The 11,851-nt window shown below is 33.6% G+C and overlaps 1 protein-coding gene across 1 annotated transcript in view; it reads left to right on the top strand.

Moving 5' to 3' along the window:
- The first annotated feature begins 3,840 nt into the window (after nt 1-3,840).
- The window catches only part of LOC100372785 (uncharacterized), a 34,423-nt gene continuing 26,412 nt past the window's right edge, over nt 3,841-11,851 (top strand). The window contains exons 1-2 of the mRNA XM_085496685.1: nt 3,841-4,243; nt 7,804-8,881. Coding sequence (XP_085352811.1) covers nt 3,856-4,243; nt 7,804-8,881 — 1,466 coding nt within the window. The 5' untranslated portion in view covers nt 3,841-3,855. The remainder of the gene's footprint in view (nt 4,244-7,803; nt 8,882-11,851) is intronic.

Here is an 11,851-nt window from a genome sequence, read left to right as displayed (position 1 = left end):
GCTGCATCCTGTTCATATACTACCTTAGCATTTTAATTGAAGCCGCTGCTTCTAATACAGATTTTACAGTAGTACTTGTTTAATAGAGGTCAGGCAACAGTGGTGAGAATGGCTGAATAAGGGCTGGCCATTCAAAATCTGAGGTCGTCAGGTCAGAATTGAAAAAAAAAGTTTTCGAGTCAGCACTAGCCAACAAAAAGGTTTGATACTACAAAAAAAGTTGTTTATATGTAATTTGTTTAAAAAAATGCAAGCAAAGGAAAAATAATAGAAAACAGTTTAACCTCAGATATACATGTACAATGTAACTTCCCTTTCAGCCAGTTTTCAACTGTATGCTATCAAACTTTTTTTGGAAAAAAATGATTTATACTAGAAAAAAGAAAATAGGATATCAGATTATGGTGCAATGTATCTGGTAGGCAAAAAATAGAAAAAATTGAAACACTTTTTAACACTTCGACATTCAATTTTTTTTTAACAATGTAACTTGTATGTCTGTGGAGGCCTCAGTAGCCACATGCGCTAAAAAACAATTTAAGAAATTGATTAAAAAACAAAAAATGTTGGTCTTATTTCTCTAACTTTGGTGGGCAAATATGACTACCGGTAGCTTATCAAGTTACTGTACAATCCAGATAAAAATCTTTGAAGGTAATTCAAGAACTTACTTCTGGTTCCCTGTAGTAATTTAGATCATTTAAAATGCTATGCAGTAGCTGTGTATTAAATAAATTTATTTGATAGTTTTGTTTAGTGTATATCTAATCATAATATTTACAATTATACATGGTAAGTCACACAAAAAACTTACTTGTTTAACCCTATATATTATCTGATAAGATTAACAAGTTAAAAGATGCTCAGATTTTAATTGTTATAGCTATCATAACTACAAGGTGAGACAATTTTAAGTGATTTTACACCAATATCCTGAAAAAATTACATAAGAAATTTGCCAAAATCAATCTCGGCCAAGATCTCCTAATGGTTAATAATATATTAGTTAGGAAAGGATTGAAGAAAAACTGTTCACGTTATTGTGACCTTAAGAAAAGTCTTAACGATGGGGATGACAAAAACGACCCGGACAGATATTTTTCCAGTACTATATCTTCCTTTTATCATCATTTCGGGCAAGCTAAAAATAAATCAATCAATCTATCTAAAAAAAAAATTCTTCCTTGAACAACAACCTTTAAGTGCCTTTCAAATGTGTCCTGTAAGAAAGCAGAAATCTTATGAATGGTTTTCATGAAATTAAAATTATAAAATAAATTTTGATTAAATTATAATACTTCTAATGCATACATAAACTTAACAAACCTGATGTACAATGCATGCAAGTATGTTGTATTGTTCTATGCAAGTTACCTCCATGAAATCGCAATTCAGAATGGCAGGTTTGCACTAAAAATGCCATTGATAGCAAAGTAGGGGACAGACAATAATCAATTTGCTATATTTATGGTGCCACATACGTGTATGCCCTTTTACTGTCACTTTATTGTCATTATTGCTTTTATAAAGTGTCATATATTATCATTAGCAAATGGAGTATAGGGCATGTACATGTCGGTGGACAGGAAGGTGTCACTGAGTATTATCATTATTAGGCAATAAAGAAATCTGGTATAAAGTAAAAACATTACTAAAATAATTAATAATTATAGTAAACAAACAACCTCTGGCATAGAGGTTGAACAGCAATCATTGTACGTGACTGTACAAAGCAATGAACAGAGAGGGATATTGAAGAAAATCTGAAGGTACCCAACATACCCACTCAAGGAATACAAAATTTAAAAGAATTTGAAGAGGATTTGATCCATAAAAATGGAATTTTAATCGATAATGCCAATCATATTTGATTATTTGTATGTGAAATATTTGTCTAAAACATTGACATAAATATTCAAATCTGAGAAAGACCTGCCCAGGGAACATGCACAAGCAATTTTGAAGCATTATCGATTTTCATTTTGAAGAAGTCGAAAATAACAATTTTGACCAAAAATGACAAAAAAAAAGGGGGGGGCGAACGAATGAGAATTAAAGATATGGCCATGGGATGAAAAAAAACTAGTAGATGTCAACACAAGGTACATACACACCAAGTATCAAAGCATTCAGGCTACCGGTCTTGAAGAAGAAGTTGAAAATAAGATTTTTGACCAAAAATTAATATTTTAAATTATTCGCCCAAATTAGGAAATTGAAAATGTCCTTACAAAATTAACAAAACTGATAGAGGACAACCCAAGGCACATGCACTATCAATATCAGCACTGTAGGCCACTTAGTGTCATAGTAGCATAGAAGGAGTTTTGGGGGGCTAATTTGCATAATTTTTGTACATATACATGTTATCTTTAAAACTCTTTAAAATTTCAACTGAATTATATTAAACAAATATAGAATTAAGGTTCTATAAAATTCCCATTAAAATTGTATGAGATGATTATGTACAATGTATAACGACAGTTACAATCAACTTGAATTTTCTTTTCGTGATCACTGCTTCTTCATGGAATTCCATTTTTCATTAATCTTAATTAATGTATGCGTATTTACATGTATGTCAATTTGATGTTGATTTAAACTTCACTGTTTCTGTGGCAGTTAACATTTACATATGTATACTTCATCACCTGATTGCTATATTATTTTTCAAACTATTTTTGTACAGAAAAAATACATGATGTTCATCATTAAATGGACATATGGTTAACACTATATCATGACAGCTGGATCATTTAAAGCAGCCAGATGTTTTCAAGTCTGAAAACATTTTGTGCTCCTTTTAGGAGTTTTTAACACCCATATATGGCCAGGTCATAGCACATGTCACTGTTAACACTATACCATGATGACTGGATCACTTAAAGCAGCCAGATGTTTTCAAGTCTGAAAACCTTTTGTGCTCCTTTTAGAAGTTTTTAACACCCATATATGGCCAGGTCATAGCACATGTCACTGTTAACACTATATCATGACGGCTGGATCATTTAAAGCAGCGAAAAAATAAAAATATAAAACAACCAACAAAAAAAAGTTTTCTGTTCATTCATTTCTAATCCATGTTGTCTATGTCCATGTGATTGCTGAGATTTGTTAACTGAGATGAAGTAGAATATATTTATTATAAGTACCATTATCCATTAGTTGAATAAACAGCTAATAAATTTTGCGAAATTAAATTTAGAAAATATTGCATTGTGAGTATTTTTTTCCTGGGAATTTCAATGTCAGAGGATATTTGTTTGGCTATAATCTACTCTTGTGTCATACTACCACGTTCTGTGAAAGTTACATTTCATTTAAGGAAATTTGTCTCAGATCCAGAATTAACTGAATTCAACTTCAGCTAAATGCCAAAAAATACCAGCATATCAGTTTTCCAAAATGAGTAAATCTTAAATTGGCTAAAGCAACACATTTGCAAAAAAAGTAATTCTACAGTGTTTCATACAGGAATGAAGTGTATTATGGAATTTTGAAATTAAAATATATTTATGTGATTTCATTACTGATTCCCATATGATTAAAGCATGTTCAAATGATATTCATGTGCTTTTAAATATAAAGATATAACCACATATTACTTTTAAATTGAACTTTACTTGTGACAAGAGTATTAATTTTGCAAAAATGACTAATTACATATGCAAAATGCTTAATTACATATGCGTGGAGATGAATCTTGATTGGATCTTTGCTTCAACCAATCAGGTGGGAGTAGGTGCTATATAAGGGTAACAGTAAATCATTTTGATCAGCTGATCTTATGCATTTGCTTGGTAACGCTATCTCAGAATCTTTTATCCCAAACGCTATTCTACGGAAGAAATCATCATGGTGAAAAAATCTAGTTCTAGGTACAAACAAGTACAGTGGCCATGTGGTACCTGTGCACTTGAATGTACTGTTGGCTCTGTCTTCTGTGATGGTTGTATGGTATGGTATCATGCAGAGTGTGAACAGATATCAGAAGTTGATTTAGAGAAGTTGGAATGTCTCAGTGAAGACTACTTTTGTTCTTCATGCACGCATACTAAAGGCATATTTGATTATGAGAATTCTCTGGTTTGCTTGAGGAGAGCAGCGCGAAAGAAGAAACTTGGCAGTGCTGCTGAAATGGAGTCAATTTTTCTTCGGCACACTGCCTCGATTCGAGAGGGGTATGTGGACATGGGAGGTCAAAGAGAAGACGACACAGCAAAGAAAATTTTGAAAAAGTGTGGTGAGTAGAGTGACATTTTCTAATGATATAATCAAAGAAAGCTTTAAACGCCTTTAGTGTGGTGTCTGGGTATTAGCAACATGCATGCAAAATAATCACATGACTACCGGTAATGTCTTTGCCCAAGCAAGAACTATCAAACTTATAGACATCAACCTGTTGAATTGAATAGTTCCTCCATTTCCAACTATTGGACACGATGTTACATACAAATTGAACAGTCAAAAATGTTGCTTTTTATTCCAAATAACAAAAATATTTCTAAAAATAGACAACTTGGATACCAAATCAAAATGATAAAATTGGACAATGAAAAATGCTTGAAAATTTCAAATCACAGATTTAAATTAGTTAAATATGATTCACTAAAAAGCATTCACTATTGAAAGTATTGAATTCATGATATTGGGCCATATATGACCTTCTGTTGATAAAATTGAATTGCAAAAATAGTCAAATATAAAATATTGACACAAATGAAAAGTTGTGAACAAAATGTTTGCTCTTGATGTATGAATTTATTTTTGAGTTTTTGTGTGTATGTCTACAATGTATTCCATCAAGACCAAAAGAACTACATGTACCTATTATAATTCAATTGAACTTGAAAATAGATGCTTTAGAATAAGACCTGAGTTGGTTTTGGAAGAAATCTGTGATTTTTTTTTTGTTTTTAAATGATACTTATTACACAAATACTCATAAGGGATGATGTGCAGACATGATTACTTTTTGGTTGATATGTATGAATGGTAATTATTTTATTTGCATATAAATAATTAGTCTATGGGAGGAAGTTGCCATGAACTATTTGGCAACATACATACATTTTGTATTTGATCAAAATGAAAACATGGTTGAACTCTGATTACCTTGCCCATAATATTAGATAATTTCATCATATCTTTTTGTGCAGTAATAAAAAGAACATTCTCATAATTTATTTTCAATAACAAAGTTGTAGCTATAAATCCTCTGTCTATATAAAGCACTATCATGCAATCATTGAATAGTTATTGCACTGAGAAAAAGCAAATAGGTGAACCATCAAGAATCAATGATATGTGGTTGTACTATTCAAAAAAAGTTAAAAGTAGGATTTTCAACTAAAAAATCTAATACTGGCTAACATAGTGAATATGAACATAAAATAAATAATATTGTTAGCAGTTTAAACAATGCACAGACATTAGATTGCTGATAGCTGACAGTCACTGATAACAACAACCTATCAATGCAATGTAATCTAGGAAGTGGTTAAAATTTTCATTTTTCACCAAAAAAGACAAACATTATTGTTGTTAAAATGACAAAAAATATTTGCCAAAAATTGAGATTCAAAGATCTGGTCATGAAATGAGCAAATCAAGATGCATACAAGCCACATATGAAAGCATTTGGACTACCGGTTTTGAAGAACAAACAAGCAGCCTTTTGGCTGATATAGCTCCGCTGTATGTGCCACAAACTCAGTCGGAAAAAGCATTTAACCAAAAATATTTGCTAAAAATGGAGAATTGAAGATACTTTTAAAATTAACAAATCTGACAGAGGTCTGTCCAAGGTACCCACATAGCAATAATCAAAGCATTCAGGCTACCGGTTTTGAAGAAGTAGTTAAAAATACCATTTTTTCCCAAAAATGACAAAAATACTAGTAACAAGCCATGCATGGCACAGTCCTAATTAGTTATCATATTTAAGATATATAGTTTTGTTTATAGTAATATAGCTGGAATATAACCATGTCAGGAATATGATTTTTTTAACATTAAAATTATTGACATTTGTATCTGATCGTCAAACAAGTACTTGTCCATATTGAGAGATATTGCTCTGGAACAGCATTCAAAATCAGCCATTTTGAATACATGTATATATATATATGTATAACGAATATATAAAATTTGAACATAATCAGTCAAAACATGTCAGTCTAGAAGCCCATTCATTAAAACAAAATGACCGGCAGTCGGCCATTTTGAATGTTATCTGAAAAACAAAATTATTTGCATCAAGATCCTATAATGTCTAATGTGTATATCAAGTGTGAACAAAATCCATCTGTAAATAGCCGAGAAATTCTTGATTTTGATGATTTTTAGCACAAAAATAACTGCCATTTGGCCATCTTGAATAAGATCGTGAAACAAACTGACGTGCATATGTATAATATCATGTATGATGTATGTGTGAAGTTTGATTGTGATTGGTCCAGGCATTTCTAAGATACAGATACGGACGCATGCACACACGAAGGTCAAAACATAATACCTCGTTTTCGGACTGCATCCGAACGGGGACTAAAAATAGAAAATTTAAGATATGGTCATGAAATGAACAAATCTGATAGAGGTCCACCCAAGGCATCTACATAGCAAGCATTGAAGCATTCTGGCTACCGGTTTTGAAGAAGTTGTTCTAATTTTTTGGGCCAAGATCCATCACCAGCTGTCTATATTGATAGTAAAGGGGTCAGTCCTTGCTGGTAAGCATTCTTTAGTAGGTATTGATCCCTTAGTATATTACATGTATATATGTACCTACGGTACTCAAAATAAAACACAATTGGTCAATGCACTTCACAGAAACTGGCATGCAAACCATAAACATCAAATAGCTGAAAGTCTATCATATGTACTTGAATCATGCGTCTGCAACCCAGTAAGCATGATAACCATATCCAGTTTGATTGAGATAATTTCAGTAGTCCTAACACGTCAAAATGCTGAGTACTGTGTGCTGATACATATGTGTAGAAATATTGGAAACTAGAAAAATCTGTGAGAGTGCAGAGTCATCATCTCCAATCCCCATGGAGAATCCTTAAAATAATTCCTCGATCCAGAAGGCGATATAGGTCACCACCAAAATTTAATGGGCTTGTCCTTTGGCTGAAAATTTGGTAATAGACAAACAAACAAATGCCTAACCTTACTGGTAGAGGTAACGAATAGAATAGAATACATTTTTATGTTTTCAGATTAATAAAGTAAACAACAAAAGTGCATGCAAATTTACCTCTCTAATTTGCATAGATTTAAACCATGCGCTAATCAGATGAGCATCACACCAATCCATTTGAGTTTTATTGGAATATGTTCTTGGAATAAAACTAAAATGTAGCTTAAACTGGTCTGGTCTAAATATTAGACAAACCAACCAACACTGCCAAAAACATAGCCTCGTTGGGGGGGGGGGGATTAACGAATTTAACAATAGTTACATAAAGATCACATTGTTGGAAGCAATTTGATCCAACGAACTGAAGTTGACAACACAAACCAAAAACATACATACATATTCCTAAGTTTTATTGAAACTTCTTTAGATAATTAATTTTCATGGATTTCAAACAAAATATAATCAGGTCCGCACATTATCCCAGAGCATCTACAGTATCATTACATTCAAATAAACAGATTCCAACCAAAAAATAATCAAATCTGTGCATAATTACAGAGCATGTACATGTATGTAACAGCATTTTGAGGTGAGTCTAGAGATGCAAATACATAACAATATTAATTTAACTAATATATATCTATGTTATTTTGTAGGTGGTGTACAACAGCGTGTTCCGGCAGCAGTGTCAGGAGATGGCAATTGCCTCTTCAATGCCCTGTCGGTAGCAGTGACTGGAGAAGAATCATTGGCCAAAGAAATTAAAGTAAAAACCTGTATAGAGATGGTAAAGTATAAAGATTATTATATAAGGCAGCATATTAGAGATGGTATTGACCTGGTATCACCTGATTATGATTCCAGTGTTAATGATTGTGCTAGAGATGGGGGGTACTCTTCAGCATGGACCATGCACGCAGCTGCAACAGTTCTGCGGGCAAGGATAACATCAACGTACCCCCCAGTCAATGGTTTGCTTGACCGGTGTGTAAGTATTTTAAACAAAACGTTTTGTCCAAGGAGAACTGGTAAGCATGTCACTTCAATTTATTTTATCATGTGGACCAGTATGTCTAAGCCTTCTCAAAAAACATGGTCACCTAATCATTTTGTCCCTTTACTACTGCAGGCTAGAAACATCCTCAGACCTCATGGCCAGCTCACCTATGCCAGTGTGGTTAAAAGCCCTCGATGTTCAACACCAACAAGAACATCGAAAGTGCTTGTGCCTGCTGTATATAGACCAGTGACCGTATCACCCTTGGCATCACCACTGCCATCACCATTGTCATCACCACCTTTACCATCCTCACCACCACTGCTATCATCATTGTCATTACCATCCTCACCACCACTGCTATCATCATTGTCATCACCATCCTCACCACCACTGCCATCACCATTGTCATCACAACCTTCACCATCCTCACCACCACTTCTATCATCATTGTCATTAACATCCTCAGCACCACTGCTATCATCATTGTCATCACCATCCTCACCACCACTGCTATCATCATTGTCATCACCATCCTCACCACCACTGCCATCACCACTATCATCCTCCTCATCATCACCACCACCACCACCACCACCACAACAGCCATCATCATTGTCATCATCACTATCATCTTTGTCATCAGCTACAAGTAAAGCCATAACACCACCAAAGGGAGATATCCAGTCACTAGAAGGAGCTATGCAGGGAAGTGGAAGATTCAGACTGCAGATCAGGTATTTCATGTAATGACACACAGTAATCCAACTGGAATGTATGTCCCTTATGGTGTTAAGGAGAATGTTTCTTTTTTGTTAGACAATGAAAACAATGTGACAGATCAAAGAAATGGTAATAGATGCAATTATGTAGATGACTGTGGTGCCTGGTCCGGTAACAACTCAAAAAAAACACATCGATACATCGTCCAAGGCCAGCATCTTGAATATGTAGACTTGAAAGAAGGAGCATATTGTAAAGATTTCAAAGGAAAACGAGTACCATTAGACCCACAGCCTGAAGAACAAGATATCATTATTTTTAAGAGATACTATACTTCACTAAAACAAGATAAAGATTATAAGAAAAGAGTTTCAACAGTTGTCCAGTGTCCTGAAGGCTTATCGCGTATAAAGAATTTAGCTTTAGTAGAATATATAGGTAAATACACTCGTGTTTCAGGACCACATGGGAACTCAAAAAAGAATAAAGGTGACTACATTAGGACTTCAAGAAATGTGAGAAGAAAAATAGATGACAAGGTAAAAACCCAAGCCCCCCGTGAAGTTTATGAAGACATGGTTTTAGATGATTCAATGTGTGCCCCCAGAGATTTGAAGCAAGTCCAGAATGCCAAATATCGAGTAATGAAGAAGTCCAGACCAAGTCAAGGGCATCACTGACAGAACATGGCAGATGATATTCAAGTATTGCTTAGCCAATTTCAGGACAGTCCCTTCATCCAGGAAATTATTCAAATGAAAGGAAACAAACCACCATCCGTGATTTTATACCATCAACATCAGCTAGAAGATATCACAACAATCTTATTCGGAAAGCATCGCAGAACCACCCCATCATGCTCGGCCCTATGTATTTACACTGGGATGGACTTTACACAACTTATCATCGTTTTTTTTCCCATTTACAAAGTAGGTTATTATCCGATCTTGGAGGGACTCAGTTACGTGAGAATTTCATTTTAGGTTCTGATGAAGAAGCTGCAATCCTCAAGGCCATCAAACAGTGTTTTCCATCAATGCAGGTTTTATGCACAAGACATTTAGAAGATAATTTACGTCACCACTTATCACAGAAAGTCGGAATGGATGCAAAGACCCAGAAAAAGATACATTCAGATATTTTTGGAAAGGATGGTCTAACTTCTAGTAAGAATCTACACAGTTTTCAAGTTAAGTCATTACAACTTTCAACCAATTATTCAACTATCGTGCCATTATTCTGTCCGTATTTTAATAAGATGTCTGAAAAAATAGAAAATTATATATTCAAGCCAACACAAAGCAACAATTGGATACCAATAGACTGGAAGAACAATTCATGTGAAAGTATGAACCATATCCTGAAATTGTCAACAAAATGGAAAACACAGAAACTACCAGACTTAGTCAACATACTTCACAAGATAGTTAAAATACAACAGGCTGATGCTCGGTGTGCCATTTATGGACAAGGAAACTACCAGTTAGCACCGTGGATGACGAAGTTTGCAGTTAGATATGTATACTGTATGCAGAAGACAGAGGAGGAAAAAGAAATTTTGTATAAGAAATTTAGGAGAGGCCCACCAGCTAAAGAAAAAAAAAAATTACATCAACAGATGGTGCTCTAACCATACCGAAAACGCCAACCACAGCTAAAAAACCAGGATAAAGAAAGCGAGTAAAGCGTGCAAGAACCAGGACAATAATGTATTTTATCTTTTTTTTGTTTGTGAATAAAAATTACAAAACCGTGTCTCCTGTGTTTATTTTCCCAATTATTTTTTTTCTCAGATACTCTACTGATATGTAAACTGTTGTGTAATTTGTCGTTAATTATTATATTTCTTGACATGTAGTTCAATTGTTTGTGAATAAAAATTATTACAAAACCATGTCTCCTGTGTTTATGTTTAATTATATTTTTAGGTGTCGAGCAGAGCTCATCGAATTACTGATTGTTCGTCGACATCAACTTTTCACATTTTTGGCTTGAAAACCTCTAATCCGATTGTTTTGATGTTTTATGTACGACACCTTTATTTTGCCATTTTTGATAAATATTTTGATCATTATTGGTAAAAAGGTATTTTTGAGTTGAAAAGCATGATTTGATATTTTATAAATACATGTAGGTACCTGAGGTGGACTTTACTCACTTAGTTTTTTAAATAAAGGTACACATGTACTTCACTCAGATTTGTTCTTTTTAGGGTGATATCTACAATTTTCTATTTTTGATGATTTTTTTTGTCATTTTTGGTTTTACCTCAGGTGGACTTTACTCACTTAGTTTTTTAAATAAAGGTACACATGTACTTCACTCAGATTTGTTCTTTTTAGGGTGATATCTACAATTTTCTATTTTTGATGATTTTTTTTGTCATTTTTGGTAAAAAAAAAATTTGAAACCATAAATTTGATTGCCTTGAAATTTTATACATAGGTGCCTCAGATGGACCCACTCAGATTTGTACATTTTGTGGTGATATCTTCATTTTTCTTTTTTCCCTATTTTCGGTAAAATATTTTCACCTTCTTTTTAAAATCCACAAATGTGATTGCTTTGATAGCGTACTTAAATATTCTTTTTTTATAAAAAATCAATCTTTTCTGAGTGCCTGTTTTGTCGTTATTGACATCTATTCAAGAATACGATATTCATTTTGCGGGTAAACTTTGTTTTGACCACCATGAAAGTCATGAATACACATTCCAAACCAATTTCAAAATTCAATTTGAATTTCGATAAAAGCAAATAAATTATTAATAAAAATGGCCTACAGCAACATTGGTCCAACAAGGTTTTGCAAAGCATTTTAGGCCAGACTTTTATTATTCTTTGTTTCACGAGCCCGCTGAATGAACAGGAGCCGAAAATGGAATAAAAATAAAATTTTATTTCAGCGTAATTTCTCGCGCCCGCCGACTTGTAAGCACAAACAATTGCTAAAAAAATATTATCTTCATTTTTTTTACCGCCCG

This window comes from Saccoglossus kowalevskii, chromosome 3 (assembly GCF_978046115.1).
Source record: "Saccoglossus kowalevskii chromosome 3, keSacKowa6.1, whole genome shotgun sequence".
Classification (NCBI taxonomy): domain Eukaryota; kingdom Metazoa; phylum Hemichordata; class Enteropneusta; family Harrimaniidae; genus Saccoglossus; species Saccoglossus kowalevskii.
The sequence above is the reverse complement of the archived record's forward strand: the minus strand, read 5'-3'. Positions and strand labels throughout refer to the sequence as shown.